The sequence below is a fragment of the Macaca nemestrina genome, chromosome 3, assembly GCF_043159975.1.
Source record: "Macaca nemestrina isolate mMacNem1 chromosome 3, mMacNem.hap1, whole genome shotgun sequence".
In the NCBI taxonomy this organism is placed as follows: Eukaryota; Metazoa; Chordata; class Mammalia; order Primates; family Cercopithecidae; genus Macaca; species Macaca nemestrina.
In genome coordinates, this window is record NC_092127.1 from 15,504,312 (window position 1) to 15,524,373 (window position 20,062).

Here is a 20,062-nt window from a genome sequence, read left to right on the forward strand (position 1 = left end):
GAACTCAGGATTAAGAAACTCACTCAAAACCACTCAACTACATGGAAACTGAACAACCTGCTCCTGAATGACTACTGGGTATATAACGAAATGAAGGCAGAAATAAAGATGTTCTTTGAAACCAATGAGAACAAAGACACACCATACCAGAATCTCTGGGACACATTTAAAGCAGTGTGTAGACGGAAATTTATAGCACTAAATGCCCACAAGAGAAAGCAGGAAAGATCTAAAATTGACACCTTAACATCACAATTAAAAGAACTAGAGAAGCAAGAGCAAACACATTCAAAGCTAGCAGAAGGCAAGAAATAATTAAGATCAGAGCAGAACAGAAGGAGATAGAGACACAAAAAAGCCTTCAAAAAATCAATGAATCCAGGAGCTGGTTTTTTGAAAAGATCAACAAAATTGATACTAGTCTTGCTAGTGGGCAAGACTAATAAAGAAGAAAAGAGAGAAGAATCAAATAGATGCAATAAAAAATGATAAAGGGAGTACCACCACTGATCCCACAGAAATACAAACTACCATGAGAGAATACTATAAACACCTCTATGCAAATAAACTAGAAAATCTAGAAGAAGTGGATAAATTCCTGGACACATACACCCTCCCAAGACTAAATCTAGAAATGGTTTTTTAAGAGAGACAGAAAATAACAGCAAGGAGCCAGAAAGGAAAATGAATACATAATAAAGTGCCAATCTTTTTCATTCAACAATAAAGAAAATAGGTGGTAGAGAACCTCCACTATGCAAAGTAGTGTATCTCTATGTCTCACTAAACTGTAGGTTCTTAAAGCCAAGTACCATATCTCATTCTACTTTGCATTATCCCAATACTTAGCCCAGCACCCTACACATACGCAGCAAATATTTGTTGAATTATTTTAGTAAGACTTATTGATACTTAAGTAATCGTAACATAGGTGAAATGTCATGATTAATAATTCAAAAGGCTAGAAATATTCCAAAGTTTAGAGGCTGAAATAATTACATATATTTAAGTAAAAAATACTGGCATCTATTTAAAAAGTCCAAAATTGTTACCTGTTGCTCAGCCTTGATTTCAGGAACCTTTACTTCAGGCATCTTTATTTCAGTAGCATTTAAGTCAGATACATCAACTGCTTCATTAACACCTGTTATTGGACTTAATGTATCCTCAGAAATTTCAACATTATCTTCATTATACAAGTGACGAATCACCACAGCTTTCTTCTGCATAGAGAAAAATATGTAAGAAACACTTCAATGTTTTCCTCCCACAATTATTCGTTTTTAAGTTCAGGGGTACATGTGCAGGTTTGTTACACAAGTAAATGTGTCATGGGAGTTTGATGTGCAGATTATTTCATCACCCAGGTATTAAGCCTAGTACCCACTGGTTATTTTTCCTGAACCTCCTCCTACCCTCCACCCTCTGAAAGGCTCCAATGTGTGTTGTTTCCCTCTATGTGTCCATGGGTTCTCATCATTTAGCTCCCACTTACAAGTGAGAGCAAGTGGTATTTGGTTTTCTGTTTCTGCATTAGTATGCTAAGGATAAGGGCCTCCAGCTCCATCCATGCAAAGGACATGATCCCATTATTTTTTATGGCTACAGAGTATTCCATAGTGTATATGTATCACATCTTCTTTATCTGCTCTATGATTGGTGGGCATTTAGGTTGATTCCATGTCTTTCCTATTGTGAATAGTGCTGCAATGAACATATGTATGCATGTGTCTTTACAACAGAACAATACATATTCCCTTAAGTATATACCAAGTAATGGTACTGTTGGGTCAAATGGTATTTCTGTCTTTAGGTCTTTGAGGAATTGCACATTGTCTTCCACAGTGGTTGAACTAACTTACACTCCCACCAACAGTGTATAAGCATTCCCTTTTTTTCCACAACCTCATCAGCATCTGTTATTTTTTGACTTTTTAATAATAGTCATTCTGAGAAGCATGAGATGGTATCTCATTGTGGTTATGATTTGCATTTTTCTAATAATCAATGATGTTGTGTTTTTTTCATATGATCATTGGCTGCATGTATGCCTTCTTTTGAAAAGTAGATGTTCATATCCTTTGTCCACTTTTTAATTAGATTGTTTTTTCTTGTAAATTTAAGTTCTTTATATATGCCAGATATTAGGCCTTTGTCAGATATAAGTTTGCAAAAATTTTCTCCCACTCTGGAGGGTGTCTGTTTACTTTGCTGATAGTTTCTTTTGCAGTGTAGAAGCTCAAGCTCTTTAGTTCAATTAGATCCCATTTGGCAATTTTTGCTTTTGTTGGAATTGCCTTTGGCGTCTTTGTCATGAAATCATTGCCCACGCCTATGTCCTGAATGGTATTGCCTGGGTTGTCTTCCAGGGTTTATAGTTTTGGGTTTTACATTTAAGTCTTTAATTCATCTTGAGTTGATTTTTGTATATGGTGTAAGGAAAGGGTCTAGTTTCAATCTTCTGCATATGGCCACCCAGTTATCACAGCACCATTTACTGACTAGGGAATCCTTTCACCATTGCTTCATCAGGTTTGTTGAAGATCAGATAGTTGCAGATGTGTGGTCTTATTTCTGGGTTCTCTATTCTCTTCCATTTGTCTGTGTATCTGTTCTGGTACTAGTACCATGAGGTTTTGGTTACTGTAGCCCTGTAATACAGTTTGAAGTTGGGTAGCATGATCCCTCCACCTTTGTTCTTTCTCCTTAGGATTGCCTTTGCTATTTGGGTCTTTTTTGGTTTCATATAAATTTTATAGTAGTTTTCTGTAGTTCTCTGAAGAATGTCAACGGTAGTTTAAGGGGAGCAGCATTGAATCTATAAATTGCTTTGGGCAGTACGGTCATTTTAACAATATTGATTCTTCCCATCCGTGAGCATGGAATGTTTTTCCATTTGTTTGTGTCTCTGATTTCTCTGAGCAATAGTTTTCTCTGATTTCCATTTGTTTGTGTCTCTGAAATCTCTGATTTCTCTGAGCAATAGTTTGTAGTTTTTCTTGTAGTGATCTTTCGCCTCCCTTGTTAGCTAGATTCCTAGGTATTTTATTCTTTTTGTGGCAATTTTGAATGGGAGTTTGCTTGTGATTTGGTTCTCAGCTTGACTGTTGTTGGTGTATAAGAATGCTAGCAATTTTTGCACATTGATTTTGTATCTCGAGACTTTGCTGAAGTTGCTTATCAGCTTAAGAAGCTTTTGGGCTGAGAAGATCCTCCTACAATTATTTTAAACATACACATAGTAATTTTCCAAAAGGAACACCAACAGTTAAAGAATAAAAAAAAGTTTAAATTATCACATATAATGTATATATCAAAATATTACCATTACTAGTATTACCAATAATTTATGTGTGATGATAAAATTGGGGTTATGACTATGACTTTTAAAACAATTCTTACATTTTAGGACAAGCACTGAAATATTTATTAAATTATGTCTGAGATTTGTTTTAAAATAAAGACAAAACAAGATGAGCAAAGAGTTGATAAACTGTTGAAACTGGATGATGGGTACGTTTGTAAATGTTTGAAATGTTCCATAATACAAAGTTATTTTTAAAAAAGATTGCCGAATAATTCACTTCAAATAATCAAAATAGAGCCTGGCTCTATGAGTAGGGCTCATTACAATTTTTCTATTAAACAAACTGCAATTTATTAGACCTTTAGCTAACAATTCAAACCTAATAATGACAACGAAAAAGTCCTGACAAAAAAAGCATTAGGTCACGCTATGCATTTACCTAGAAATCCTCTACCTGCTTCCTATTCTACAGTTTGCATACACACTACAAAAACATATGTGATTCAGAAGCACAAACAGCATACTATATAAGGCACCGGGAGAGGAGACAATTTGCTTTAATATTGACTCAACTTTTGCTTGTAAACAAAGAAATGTACTTGTAGACTCTTTTCTAAATCTGAGAACTTTTAATACTTATTCGAATTTCTGATAAAGATCTGATACAAATTTTAATAGATAAAGAAAACTGTGCTTTAAGAAAATTAAAAATAAGTCTAATGTTTTGAAGTTTACATTTTTCTTGGCTAGGACAATTTAGACTGTCCCCTCAACTCTCATACTGAAATAGAAGATTGAAAAGTACATTATATCAACTAATATTTAATAAGTGCTCACAGTGTACCTAATCCTGTGCTAAGCAAAATGAAGGCACAAAAAATCAGTATTAAAAAAATCCCTGTTTATATATGTTCCTTCTAGTTGGGGAAGAATACAAGATATATCATTTAACAGTTAGAAAATAATAAATAAAACTAACAAGAGTTAGACGAGTTGGAGATGCAAGTGTACAAAAACTACATGCATTTATTCAAAAATCTCAGCTCTGTATCATTCTTTATATTGTCCTCATTACCTAGAGCAAAACAGGCACATTAAAAAGAAGTGGCATAAGAACCTTTTCTTATAATAAAGTTTCAGTTTTTTAAGGTACAAAGGAATAAATATATATATTTTTTGAGATGGAGTCTCGCTCTGTCACCCAGGCTGGACTGCTGTAGTACGATCTTGGCCCACTGGAACCTCCGCCTCCAGGGTTCAAGTGATTCTCCTGCCTCAGCCTCTTGCGTAGCTGGGGTTACAGGCACCTGTCACCACGCCCAGCTAATTTTTGTAATTTTAGTAGAAACGAGGTTTTGCCATGTTGGCCAGGCTGGTCTCGAACTCCTGACCTTAGGTGATCCACCCGCCTTGGCCTCCCAAAGTGCTGGGATTACAGGAGTGAGCTACTGCACCAGGCCCATGTATAAATTTTTAAAATAGATTCTGTTTACATAACTCATCTGTTTTGGATTAGGGCAGAAATAATACTCTAAATTATACTTCAGTCAGAAAGTATTCACATCCTTTACTTAATTACACCATTGATAATTCATCTGATATTCTATCATTCAATCAGAAAGAGTTTTCTCCAGATGGAAAACAGCTGAAAATATAATATAAAACAATATTTTAGCTTAAATCTCCCTTTGTGATAGACACACTGGAGCTCTAAATGCGTTAGATTCAATTTGCCACAGCTGCTCAAAGCAGATAACGGCAGAAAAATTATCTTTCAAGAAAAAGAACATATTCAAAACATTAACTGAAAACCAGTTAATACGTGTAGGGACTACCAATCATTGGATAATGCATACTTGGTTACAGAAATATAATGTACATAAATGAATCATTATAAGCTATCACTACTGCTAATGTAGGCTCTTCATATGTTCCCATGTTTTAGGAAGACCAGAACAAAATTAAGAGCAAATGTAGACAACTGCATAAGATATCTTCCTAAATCACTACTCTTCTGTTTAGGAAATCAGGCAGAATTAGAAATTAGAAATACAAAGAGAACACCTATTTAATTTTATATTTCTATCCTACTGTTATAACTTCAGGAATACTGCCCAAAAACATTTGGCATCCACTGTTAAAAATCCCTACACTCCAATATCTAACTAGAATGTTTCATCAGGTGCCAATCAGAAAAGTGAAAACTGTATATTGGATTAATTAGATAACTCTTAAACAATATATTTTCTTTGTGGTTGCATACCTTTCCTGAAGTCACAAATCTGCCACTGGTATCAACGCCAACAGCCTCTGCAGATATTTTCTCATTGCTCAGAGAAGGTTCTGACTTGCCAGAACTGATTTTCTTTCTTTGTTGTGATGGAATCTAAAAAAAAAGGTATCAGTCAAAATAACAAATTTTGTGTGAAAGCATAATTATATATTAAAATTCCATTAACATTTAAATTTTCATATATGAAATATAACTGACAAATAATGAGACTATAATGAGACTACATGACTTTTAAAAACTAAGAAATAATGAAAATGCATTATGTTTGAACTATTAGTTTAACACTAGGAGTTTCCAGTCACAGGTGTATAAAACAAGAGAGTACTATTTAAAATAAACATCAAGCTTTATAAGGTTACTCAAATCTTTGAATAATATGGTAATTACACTATGAAATAATCTGCTGTCTAGGGTACTGATTTTATGTGTTAAAATACTGAGCCATCTATTAATATCATACATCAGCATTAAAATCTATTCAAAAGTTACCTTCTGAAGACTACTTAATTCCTTGTGCTTTTTCATCACACAATTCAAAATATCACAAACAATTTGGATTTTCCATTCTGCAAACCCACATTGGATAAACTGCTTTTTTGTCAAAATTGGTTTATAATTAAATTGATCACGAAGGAGCTGCAGAGGAAACAGACTCTTGTAATAATTGGGAGCAATTTATTTCTAAAATTCCAAATGATAATGCCCACCTGGTCAGGGGAATAATGGCCACCTTTGAGAGGACAAGGAAAACCAAGCCATTAACTAAAGAGTACTAAAGTAATTTGTAGGGCTGGTGTAAGTCACGATCCAGTAAGACAGGTATCAGGTGGAAAACAGGTAGCAAAGGATATGCTGGAGAACAGATGGCTGTCCAGAGAGATGGAAAAATATAGTCAATCATCAAAAAGTTTAAATATCTTCATAGACATTAGAAAAACTCCTTAGTTCACCAGAAGACCACACCAGAATCAGAAACTATAGTTCTATTTGTTTATAACTCTTCCACTATGTGATTTCTGGATAAGTCAGTGGGTCTTTTGGTCTCAAGTTTTCATTTGTAAAATGAAAAAAAAAAAACCCCACTAGATCAGTAGTTTCCTAAATCTACTCTGTGGAGCTCTAGAATTTCTTAAAAGTGCCTCTTAGCTTCCATGGATGTTTTCTGGGATGAAAAGCAAGAAAGAGAAAGATTAAACAGAGACTACATATAAAAACTCCCATTTCACTGACTGCAACTCTGCTTTTTTTAAAAGACTATTTGAGGTTGGGTGTGGTGGCTCGCGCCTGTAATCCCAGCACTTTGGGAGGCCACGGTGGGCAGAGCACAAGGTCAGGAGATTGAGACCATCCTGGCCAACATGGTGAAACCCAGTCTTTACTAAAGTACAAAAAATTAGCCAGGTGTGGCAGTGCACACCTGTAGTCCCAGCTACTCAGGAGGCTGAGGCAGGGGAATTGCTTGAACCCAGGAGGCGGAGCTTGCAGTGAGCCTAGATCGTGACACTGTACTCCAGCTTGGCAACAGAGCAAGACTCCATCTCAAAAAGAAAAAAAGACTACATTTGATAAGTGGGTTTTATCATTAAAAACTAACTTTAATACAAACCACAGTACTTAAGCAAAAATTAATGATAAAAGCAGGGTTTTAAAAAAAATCAAATACAAGATGAAATTCAATATACACATAGTACAAGTATAAATACTAGGGTAGATACAATATAAGACATGCTCTCAGACCTCAAAGAATATATTGGTTAAAAAAAAAAGAATATGTCAGTAATAGTTCCCTCTTACAAAAAACTAAATTAACATATAATTATAAAAAACTATACACTTTATTGAATATAATTACATTATTCCCTAATTTCTGCCAGTATACCAAATTTTACTAAAATTTGATTAAAAAGGGCAAACAATAGCCAACAACAAATAACTACCAGTTGCTGTATTTATTAGAATAGATAACATTCAAAAAGCAAACATGAATTGCATTTTGATTTCAATAGGGACTACATTTAAATGAAATAAATACAAATGAAAATATCCTGTCAACTGTATATGCTGCATATATTTAAGAAGTTATGACTAAAACATTAATTTTTAAAAATCATTCAGTAATTATTGTTTCATAAACTCAAAATACCTTATAGACAGCATCTATAAAGCGCAAGTCATTTTTTGCTATGAGCTCTACATTGGATTCCATTATAAGTTCTGTTACATAAGGTGAGTATGAGGTAAAAGAATAGCTGATGATGGGTAAAGATGCTGCCGGGTCTCCCTTTATCAAACTGTTAGGAAAAAAGAAAAATATTCTTAATAAGCATTTAATAAGCATAATTTCATAAAGCTGAATAATCAAGAAAATACTAGAAATGTTTATAATAATTTAAAACTTAACACTACAGCTATAATAATTAGGTGATACATGAGACCTTCTAGATTCCATTCCCCATTCTAAACCAGTCTAACCAGACTACTATGAAATACCACTGTTCATCTGCTCAAAAAACTTACTCTAGGTCTCTAGTACCAACTATTTACCATTGATTTTCCATAGCTTAGTCTTATGTGATCTACTCCATTTTCTACTACTAATAAAAGCAATGTACCATCTTAAAATATTGAAGTACACTTTATGGTTTTGCAAACACTTATTCTATTACCTCCTTTGCTCTCTACCACAAACTTCCAAAGGTAAAGATTACGAATTCTAAGTTACAGATGAGGAAGATGGGGTGGGAAAAAGCATGAACTGTGGCTTGGCTGAGCAGTCTATTACTTTTCACTTACTGCTCGTTCTAAATCTTACATTATTACCTATGCTAATTCCTCCAGTCTAGAAAGGTATCCCACTCTTCTTTGCTTATCCAATTGTTATTTATTTTTAATGCATCATTCATCAAATCTCAAGCTTCCCATGAAGCTTTCAACTTTCTGATCTATACTGATCTCTCCGAGAAAGACTCCCAGGCTACTCAGTATTTGCTGTGTCACTATCTGTCTGGCAGTGTTTCCTGTCTTCTTATTTTCTCAATGTGAAGTACCTTCACCGATTTTCCCACAACAAAGCACAGGAGATATTTGTTCAATTTGCCAGTTACATTTCTTCAATTGTAGTATTTTGTACTTATATAAAACATAAATGTTTTCCAAATAATTCAAGATGTTCACATAAATATCCCCATCTCCACCCAAATTTTTAGTAACACAGAGAACAAATACATGATGATAACACTGCATTTTGTGTTTCTGGACAAATATGAGTTGTTTCTTTTATGTTTCTTTAAAATACTATAATATTTCACCTAATCAGAAAACTGCTCTGGCAACCTTGTCTATCTGAAACACAGTCCAAAAACAGGAAGTGAAAAAAAAATACCTTTGAACAGCAAAATCTGTCCATTTTATGCAAACTATACATAGATGACAGCCAGGCCCATAGTTAACACTTCTTATGTTAAACAATTTCAAAAACCTTGGTTGTCTAGTTCCTAAGGACTTAGCATATTAGAAACAGTAAGAAAAACAGATATTAGAAACTGGCATACCAACACAAAAAACAGCAAGTGGCCAGAAAACATTACAAATGTGAAAAAGTAGAAAAAAGAATCAAAATGAGGGGTGTGTTGTGTGTGTACTTACATGTGTGTGGCAGGGAGACTAGCAATCTGAGTGTCTCCGTGGAAGAAGCAAGTAGCATTCCAAATCTCAATAGACCCTGCAGATTTCAGTATGTTATACAATAATCTAAAAATCATTGCTCTTAAGGATGCTTTTGGGTAATAAGAAAAATAAATGTTTAAAACTGTATTTAGAAAACAAGATAATATTGGTATATTTTAGAATTATTCCTGTTTAAAATGTCTTTTAAAATGTTGACGCTTAAAGTGGCAAGGGGAAAACTTGGCTACTCAAACTGGTTAAACCCCTGCAAGTTCTGGATGGTCAGGATTTTTATGTTTTGAGGAATGAAGATGATTCTTACATACGTGGATTACATCTGTTTCATATCTTCTGCCACTCACATATAATGCCTATAGTAACAGCAATTAGATCTAACTTTCTCCTTACTCTCCTCTCTATCCTTTCACTTTCAGTCTTCTCTTGACAGCCCCTACCTCTCCCTAGTGTAACCTCAAGAGTTATTAGAATATCCATTCTTATATGGATATCCATTCTTATATGTAAAGCCCATTACTGAAGGATTCTACTTAGTAGTTGGTTTAACCATGTTTCACTCTACTCTTGAACATCTAACTTGGACTTGTCCCTGGACACTCATTCATTCAATAAATGTCTAATCAACTCCTAATATGTGCCACGCATAATTCTAGATGGGAGGATTCAACAGTGAAAACAAAAACCAAAGTCCAAGACTTCAGCTTACATTCTAGTAAGCTGAAGGGAAACATTTAACCAATCCATCAATTAATCAATGATAAAAGGTTAAGGGTAAGTGTTATGAAGAAACAAAAGTGTGAAGGGATACAGAATGACTGCAGTACCATATTAGATAGGCATGAATATAGGAAAATGTATGTTGCCATATTCTAAAAACGTTAAGTCATAGTTGCAAAATGGGAGCTAAAGTGAAAGGTTCAAAGTGGGGTCTGTTAAATAGGAGAGCTTAAGAGCAATCTTCAGGTTGCCATACAGAAAAAAATCTACTAACTAGAATATTCCGTATGAAAGGAACACTTGCCTTAAATGTATAAAATTTTTCCTCCATAAAAGAATAAACAAATAAATGACAAGAAAAGACTGACAAGAAATGGCAACAATCTCTTCTTATTCTGGATATATTTAACTGTAAGAAATATCATCCAACTGAATGTGAGAGAGTGGTAGATTATACAATTAATGAAACCTATTATACTTCTATGAGTTTAAAAGTTGTACAGAGATTATACCTTACACAGATAAACACTGTGCTTCTAAACAGTTTTAAATCTTTTAAGTTGGAATTCTTCATTTGTTCATACTCAGAAATAAACTCCTATAATTCCCTGTTTTATGAAATATTTTAATCATTTCAAGGTAGATTTAAATAGGATCCAGGTAATATCTGATTTTTCTTAGGTAGTCCCCCATGTTAAATATTATCTCAAATCACTAGCAAGAAAAATACAATTAAGTTTGATATTATAGCTTACCCTACACAGTCCACCTCTTCAGGATAATTTAGCAAGCGGAGCACCTGTTCTAGGTTCCGTAAGCTTCTTTTTAAGTCACCTGTTGCCATTATGTAACATCGGATTCAGCTCTAACTCTTGAAATAGTCTAATTTTTCACCTAAAAACAGAAATCCATGAAATATTGGTTAAGTCTCTGTATTTTTGAAGCTTCTTGATTCTATTTTGTTCATATCTTACCCTACCTCTTTTTCCCCTATCTTCTTCTCTACTATTCAAGGTCTACTTTGTAACTACTGTAAGTTCCTGAAAATAGGGTGTCTCCCCTACCCTCCTACATGTTTTCCTTCCAAAAAAATAAGTGCCTTATATTCCTCTTATTATAAGTATCTTATAAGACACTTGCCCAAATAGCTTTTTTTTTTTTTAAGCATAAAGCACTGTTTAAGACACATAAACTTGGAATAACATCCATCAGTGACTCTTTTGGATGCTTATAGAGGCTACATAACACAATCAATAAAAAATGGAGACAAATACATTCAGCACAGATTTAATCAGAGTCACAGAGCTCTGATCTCACACAGTTGCCAAAAAGATACCTTTCCTAAAAACTAAAAATACATTTTAAAAATGCAGGGTTCACTTGGATAAATATGACAGATTAAATGCATGTTACCTTCCTTTCCATTTTCTAAAGACCACTAAAATGAAAGTAAATAATTTAAAATCACATATACCCACCAGGACAAAAAGAACTTCAGGAGATTTCACATGACAAAACAGGTATCAACAAAATTTTGGAAAATGAAAAGCAAATGAATAAGAGACAACCAACCTAGCAGAGCAGAGACAGGCCAATCCCATCTGCCTATTTAGGAGGAAACCAACTGAAGCAAGATAGGTTCACAAATCAGGTGCACTTGATGCTTCTGAAAGACAAAGGGGGCTGAAATAAGAATGATTATTTGAAAGTCTACATAAGAAGCAGCCTACCCTAGAATTTATTTTCCCTCCTGTCTCCTATCCCTACACACATAACTTGCTCAGCAAGGCAACTATCTCTCACCTTCCCTGGAAAGAGAAAAGAGCTTTACATTCTAAAGAAATTGAATCAAAGAGGCACCAAATTTGGAAACATCAGGCAAGGCAAACAATATGGAATGAAATGTTCGAAGGGAGAAAGAACTATTAATGAACACACACACACACACAAAGAGTAATAAAGTTTCTTCCTATATCTCGGCCACAAGAAGCTGTGAGACTTATATCCTCCGTGACAACAGACTATCAAGTTCTATGCTAGAGAAGGTGGATGGACCTAGAGAAAAAGTATCATCACATTGCTGACATTTGAAGAAAATCCCCATTGAAAAGGGCAGGGTCTTGCCCAATAAACCTGTAGCAAACTCACTCATTGATAAGTCCTAGCCAGGCACCTTTTTTTCTTAGATTCTCACGTTTAAAACTGAATATATGCTCAAAGGTCAATAACTATTAGAGGGAAGCTTTCAGTATGAAAAGTATATATAAATACCTTTAACAAAATAAGCAGAGAAGAAAAATTGGTGGAAATAGAGATAATACAGAGAAAAAAATTCAAAATGAAGCTTTCCATTCTCAATGATGAGATTAGAAAAAAAAATTAAAACCTAAAACAAGAATAGAAGGATATGAAAAATATTAAGCTTGTGAGAATGCAAAATGAGCCAGAGATTGTTAAAGTGGACCAAAAATAAGATCTAACTACATGTTGTCTATAAGAAATCCATTTCGTTTATAAGATTAAAAGTAAATGGATAGGGAAAAATATATCATGTTAATATTAATTAAAAGAAAGCAGGAACAGTTATATTAATCTCAGACAGCAGACTTTATAATAAGGAAAGTTATTAGGGATAAAGGGGCATTACATAAAGATAAATGACTTAATTCTCCCAAAAAATATAACAATCTTTAATATATATGGACCTGACAACACAATGTCAAGATACATGAAACAAAAACTGACAGAACCACAAGGAGAAATATACAAACCCCTATTTTAGTTGGAGACTTCAACACTCCTCTATCAGAGATAGATCCAGCAGGCAAAAAATAAAATAAAATAATAATAATAATAATAAAGTCAGTAAGGACAAACAATATCATCTATCAACTGGATATAACGAATATTTATAGACTACTTCATCAAACAACAATAGAATACATATTCTTCTCAATTTCACATGGAACATCCAAGATAGACTACCTTTGTGGTCATAAGGCATATCTTATCACATTTTTAAAAAGTAGAAGTCATACAATGTCTGCTTTTAGATCACAACGAATTTAAATAGAAATCAACAATAGAATTTAAAATAATGGCAAAAATAAAAATTTAAATAAGACAAGTTTGAGGAGATAATCATAGTTACACATTGGACGAAAAGATACAAAAGTGGAATAGAAATTATAAGAAAAGTAGAGGACCAAACCAAAAGGTTCAACATCTCATGAACAAGAGAAAATGTGGGAGGAAATTGTGAAATAATACAAAAACACCTCTCAAGACAGAATGTCATGATTTTCTAGGTTGAAAGAACACAATGAGTGATCAACACAAGAAGTCAAACAAAACTCACAGCAAGATATGTCACTGTGACATTTCATAACGTAAAAGAAAAGCTTTGTAAAACATCCAACAAGGCAAGAAAAGATCACATACGAAGAATATCAAAATAGCATCAAATTTTCAATAGCAATGTTAGAAGCTAAAGGATAAAGCAACATTATCTTCAAAATCCTGAGAGGAATTACTTATAATCTTGAATTCTACACTCAATCAAGGTATCAAATATCACACCCAGCAATGTACTCTAGGTATGCAGGGCCTTAGGACAACATTCTAAAAATCAGTGTAAGCCCTATGAGCAGGTCAAAGAAGGCAAATCATGTATTATCAATGGATGTAGAAAAAGTACTTGAAAAAAATCTAACACCCACCCATAATAAAAACTCTCAGCAAACTAGGAATAGAGGGAAACTTTCTCAACTTAAATTGGGAAAATACCTAGAATTCTGAAACAAACAATACAATTAAAAAATAGGCAAAAGATGTTAACAGATATTTCAGTAAAGAGGACATATGGATTATAAATAATATGAAAAGTGGCTCAAAATCATTTATCATTAGAGATTTGCAAATTAAACCAAAATACCACTACACGCCTATTAGAATGGCCATAAAGTCTACAAAAAAACCAACAGCTAACACCACACTTAAGGCTGAGAAACTGTATACTTCGCCCAAAGACTGCGAATAACACAAGGATGTCCTATCTCACCACTCCTATTCAACAGTGTTCCAGAAGTCCTAGCTAGTGAAATGAGGCAAGCAAAGGAAATCAAATACCTTAAGAAGAAAGGAATAAAGTGGTCTTCATTTGCAAAAGACATGATTGTTTATGTAGGAAACACTACAGAATCAACAAAATCCCCTAGAACTAAAAAGTGAGTATAGCAAAGTCATATAAGGTTAATACACAAAAGTCAAATGTTTCCCTATATATTGGCAATAAATGATTAGAATGAAATACAAAACTAAAAACACCATTATCATAGCACAAAAAACACTTTTAAGTCTAAAAAAATATGTACATGATCTGTATGTCACAAACTACAATACTATGAAAGAAATCAAAGCAGGTTTTAGTTAGCAGAGGATAGTGGAACAGGACCTCCCCAGCCCCTGTCCTTCACAGAAGCACCAATTTAGCAACCATCTGTGTATAAAAGTGCCCTGAAGGGTCCAAGTAGGAGGGTGTGACATCCTTCTGGAGCCCAAGACTGATAGAAGCCATTTTGAGAAGGCAGAATCGTGCCCCGGTAGCTGGCATGTGACTACAGATCTGGCTCCAGACCCAGCAGCAGCCTTATCAGCATGTGGGCTTCAACCCACCTGTCCAAGGTATCAAAGGAAGACTTGTTTGTCTGGGAACCCAGAAGGAACCACACCCACCCAAGCCCCAGTAATAGGCCCACAATCTGCAGACCTGATTTTGAACGTGTAAGCAGACCCACAACCTGGCTCCACCTAAGTGACTGTGGTTTAGAAGTCAGTCTCATCAAGGGAGCCAGCAGGAGAAGATCTTTATCTACTGAAATCACTCTGTGAAGTACAGAAGTGGTAACTGCTCCTTCAAATATACAGATACCAGTGAAAGACTCAAAGGATTATGAGTAAATATAACATGCCAAAGGAAACCAATAAGGTTACAGAAACTGACTATAGCAAGATGAAGATCCATGAACTGCTTGACGAAGAATTCAAAATAATCATCTTAAAGCTCAGTGAGCTACAAAAACAAACAAACAAACAAACCCAGATAGAAAATGAAATAAAATCAGGAAAACAATACATGAACAAAATTTTGTTCAATAAAGGAGAAGCATAAAAAAGCACCAAACAGAAATCCTAGAGCTGAATGATACAATGACTGAACTAAAAAATTCAATAGAAGGCTTCAACAACAGACTCAATCAACCAAAAGAAAGAATCAGCAAACTGGAACACCAGTCATATGAAATTATGCAATTAGAGGAAGAAATAAAAAAAGAATAAAAAGTGAAATGAAGTAATACTACAGGACTTATGGTACACCACTAAGTAACTTAATAAAGACATTATAAAAGTTCCAGAAGGCAAAGAGAGAGAGAGAGAAAGGGGCAGAAAGCACATTTAGATTATGGCTGAAAACTTCCCAAATCTAGGGATGAAAATGAACATCCAGACTCACGAATCCGAAAAGTTCCCAAATAGGTTGAAGCCAAAGAGGTCTGCACCAATACACACTATCATGAATTTGTCAAAATTCAAAGACAGAAAAAAAATTTTGATAGCGACGACAGAAAAGTAACTTATTTCATATAATGGAGCCCCCATACAGGTATTGGTGAATTTCTCAGCAGAACACTTACAGGCCAGGAGAGAGTGGAATGACATATTCAACATACTGAAAGTAAAAAAAGAAACCTGACAACCAAAAATAAATACCTGAAAAAACTGTCCTTCAGGAATGAAGGAAATAGCCATGAGTGGTGGCTCACACCTGTAATTGCAGCACTTGAGGAGGCTGAGGCAGGCAGATTGCTTGAGCTCAGGAGTTCGAGACCACCCTGGGAAACATGGTGAAATCCTTTCTCTACAAAAAATACAAAAATTAGCCAGTCATGGTGGTGTATGCCTCTAGTCCCAGCTACTTGGGAGGCTGTGGTGGGAGGTTGGCTTGAGCCCAGCAGGTTGAGGTTGCAATGAGCTGAGATTATGTTACTGCACTCCAGCCTGTGCAACAGAGCCAGACCTGAAAAAAAAAAAAAAAAAAAAGAAAAAGAAAAAGGAAAGAAAAAGAAAAAAGAATAAAGAAAACATAAAAACTTTCTCAGATTAAAAAACTCAGGGAGTTTGTCACTTTCAGACATGCTCTAACAAGAAATGCTAACAGGAGTTCTTCAAGTAAACCAAAGATACTAAACCAACAGTATGAAAGCAGATGAAAGTATACATCTCACTGCTAAAAGTAAACATGAAAACAAACACAGAACATTGCAGTACTGAAATGTGTGGCACATAAATCTCATTGAACACTAGTATATAAATTAAAAGACACAAATAGTATGAATAACTATAACAACCACAGAAATTTGTTAATTGAAACAATACAGAAAGAAGTAAAATCTGAAATCAATTACATATATTAGTGAGGAAGAGTGGAGAGGAATGTAGAGATTCTGAATGTGAATGAAGTTAAGTTGTTACTAGTTTTAAAAAGCCTGCTATAACTACATAATATTTGATGCAAACCCCATGGTAACCAAAATAAAAAGTAGTAAATCAACAAAAAAGAGAAAAAAGAAATCAAAGCATTTTACTACAATCATCAAATCACAAAGACAACCAACAAGAGAAGACAAGAGAAACAGAAAGCAAATAGAAAACTGAATAAAATGGAAACAACTAAGTACTTAATTATTAAAAATTATTACTTTAAATTTTTAATAATTAAGGGCTCTCAAAAGACATGGAATGGCTGAAATGGATAATAAAAACAACACCCAACTATACGCTATCTACAAGAGACTCTAACATTTAAGGACACACATAGGCTAAAAGTGAAGGGATTGAGAAAGATACTCCATGCAAACTAAAACCGAAAAAGAGCAGGGTTGCTATCTATATCTATATTAGACAAAATAGACTTTAAGTCGACAACTGTCAAAAGAGACAAAGAAGGCATTATATAATAATAAAAGGGTCAATTCAAAAGAAAGATATAACAACTAAAAATACATATGCACCCAACATCAAAGCACCTTAAAATATACAGCAAACACTGATAAATTTGAAGGAAGAAATAGATATCAATACAGTATAGAAGGAGAATTGGATACATCACTCTCTGTAATGTACAGGTCATCCAGACAGAACACCAACAGCAAACATTGATAGAGTTGAAGGAAGAAATAGATATCAATACAATATAGAAGGAGACTTTGATACGTCACTGTCTATAACATACTGGTCATCCGGACAGAATACCAACAAGTAAATCGCAAACTATACAGCATTTTAGACCAAACAGACCTAACCTTTGATTTAGTTAACTTAAAATATTATGGAAAGCAACAAATAACAGAAATGGTATCTGGGATAAATTTCCTGGACCTAGACAAGGATGTTTGGTGATATCTCAGGCTCTTCAAAACCTTTGCACATGCCATTTCTTCAAGCTTGAAGAGATACAGAGCAACTCCTTCCCTCTCCCATTCTCCATCTGGCTAATACCCCTCGGCATCCTGCTTAAATGTCACAACCTCAAATAAGTCTTAGATCCCAAACTAATTAATCCCCCCCATTAATTTTCTCTAATAGACCCAGTTCTTTTCCTTCTTCGTACTTATCATAATAAAGAACCAAAATCTGTGCCTAGGGACCAAAATAGCACTCTACCTGAAAAGCAACACTCACTCTTGTCATTTCTCAGCTTTATTTCAGAATGAGCTGGGTTACTACCTGGGGTCCCAAAACGACCTATATCCCAATGGCCTAGAAACAGAAGGAATACACTCATTCCCACTCTTGATGCTGATTCTTCACTTTAATAAGCAACCACCATTGTCACTCAAGATGTTTTGCAGTCATCGGTCCCAAACTGCTGGCTGGCCAAGTAGAAAAGGTGAACAGGGGAAAAAAAGGCAAGAAATTCAAAATATCTACGCCTTTCACAGAAAGAGTAAATTGGTACAATTATTTTGGAAAACTTATTGACGATACCTAGTAAAAGCTGACATACATAGGGCCTATGAAACAGGAACATGACTCTGAAGAATGTACACAACAGAAAAACATATACGTGAACCAAAAGATTTGAACGAACTGAGACTTTAAACAAAATGATTCATTTTTTTAAAAAACTACCCCAAAAGTAATAGCATGGAATTTATTTCTAAATGACTAAATTTCTTGCATGGAGTGGGGCTTTCATTAGATTTTCAAAGGAGATTTTTCCCAAAGAAGAGTCATAAGTAGGTATATAAAGGATTAAGAAGCTTTGCTAGAAGGAGATAGGCTTCTGAACTATAAAAGTCTAGTCAGCCAGTAAGGTGAAACTCAATAAGTTACATAAAAACATCTACCACAACTGTCCATGGACACTTCATAGAAGAAAAGTAATACATAACAATACCTTGAGTAATGAACCCTTTGAAAATGAAGCTCCTTTAAAATGAAGTAATTACATAAAATGAAAACAGAACAATTCATAAATCAAGTGAAGCTGGGTGTTTTCCTTCAATTCGCATTCCCCAGCTGTCCAGGATACAAATCATCCCTTTACATACCTTTTCTCTATCTTTAAATAAGGACAGGTAAAAAGGCTAGCAATTTACAAAATCCTAAATTTAGTAAGCTTCCTACTTTAAGCCCCTAGCCACTCATTTCCATAGCTATTTCCCCAGGGTAGAGCAACTGCTCCCTCTCTTTATGAACCTTTCTGTTTCTAGTCAGTTCTCCTTTATCAACATGGTAGGGAAGAGCTTATTGAATATACTTTTATAGACTTGTGCATGCACATTTTAGTCACCTTTTATCAGCCAATCAATTACTTCAACTAAACATTTACATTTTTAGTCAGAGATAATTTTAGGTACTGTCAAATGGGAGATAACTAGAAAAAGAGAGTCATCCTGAAATCACATTATACAAAACACTGGCCAAGAAGGTAAATCCTCTTTAGTATCCTTTAGGATGACTGAGGGTGGATGGACACATGGAAGTCTAAAAGAGATTTCCCAAGATCAGCCTTGACCTTCCTGAAAAACACGAAGTGAGGACTACTCTGGCCTTAACTGCAAAAAATGTATTCTTGGATTTTGCCACTGGCCAATATAGTAGGTCTGAACTTCTTTCAGGTTCCAGACCCATCTATTTTAACACAATTCTTCTAGGGATACCTTCTTCTCATTACGACATCGTGTAACTTTAACGCAAATTCTATGTCTTTCCAGACTTCCTTTAGTCCTTCCAGATGAATATTCCATTTTCCCAGTGCAAGTAATTTTGTTTTATGCAACACCTTATGATATTTTCTCACCTTTCCTTTTTCTGACATCTTGGAAAACATTTCAGTGTCTCTTACATGATTTTTACCTCTGGTAATGAAATTTCTGACAACAAAGTATGTCTCTCTTCAGTACCAGCAGAATAAATATTTTGAAGAGTAATACAAGTAGAGCTTGTGAAGGACGTAAGTGATAGGAGGCAGAAAAATAAAGGGATTTAAAATTGGGATTATTACAGAATAAAATTACAGCTATTGCTCTACATTCTCTTAAAGGATTTTACTAAGTCTATTATAAAATTCAAACGCCCTAAAAACAAGACATTAAAAGAAGACAATCTATTACTTATGTACATTTTAACACCTTACTTTCATTAATGAAAAATACTTTTAAAAATTTAACATTTTCAACTTACAGCACTGATCAAAGGAAGGAAAAAAAGAGATACCACTCAGCTTGCAGCATAGATTCAATAATAAAGCTCTTTTCTTTCTACGAGTCAGATCTGCGCAACTGAACTTGTGGGAGAGGTTGTGAAAATGGTGTACTCTAGCAGTTTAAGATTTTCAACATCTCTCAATCTCAATGCTGTTAGAGGTCATTAAAACAGTACCTCCCAATAGAATGTCACTGGACCAGAGTGATTTTTGTTTAGAATGTAGCAACTACACTGACTTTGTTAATAGTCAATGGCTAAGAGTTTGTGACATAGCACATAACGCTCGATTA

General features: G+C 34.5%; 1 protein-coding gene across 15 annotated transcripts in view; it reads right to left on the reverse strand.

Moving 5' to 3' along the window:
* LOC105466649 (centrosomal protein 44) overlaps nucleotides 1-20,062 on the reverse strand; it is a 135,552-nt gene that overhangs the window by 114,441 nt on the left and 1,049 nt on the right. For 8 of the 15 annotated variants that reach the window (XR_011620793.1, XR_011620791.1, XR_011620799.1 and 5 more), the window contains exons 2-7: nucleotides 11,574-11,667; nucleotides 10,757-10,895; nucleotides 7,744-7,891; nucleotides 6,090-6,236; nucleotides 5,571-5,693; nucleotides 1,053-1,223 (exon numbers count right to left, since the gene is read on the reverse strand). Coding sequence is in view for 1 of the 15 variants with exons in the window: in XM_011715721.3 (XP_011714023.2) it covers nucleotides 1,053-1,223; nucleotides 5,571-5,693; nucleotides 6,090-6,236; nucleotides 7,744-7,891; nucleotides 10,757-10,845 (678 nt within the window). In the remaining 14 variants the exon portion in view is untranslated. Of the gene's footprint in view, nucleotides 1-1,052; nucleotides 1,224-5,570; nucleotides 5,694-6,089; nucleotides 6,237-7,743; nucleotides 7,892-10,756; nucleotides 10,896-11,573; nucleotides 11,668-12,772; nucleotides 12,804-15,770; nucleotides 15,919-17,741; nucleotides 17,820-20,062 lie in introns of all 15 variants that reach the window. The other 7 variants (XR_011620798.1, XR_011620797.1, XR_011620796.1 and 4 more) reach the window with 4 other exon arrangements.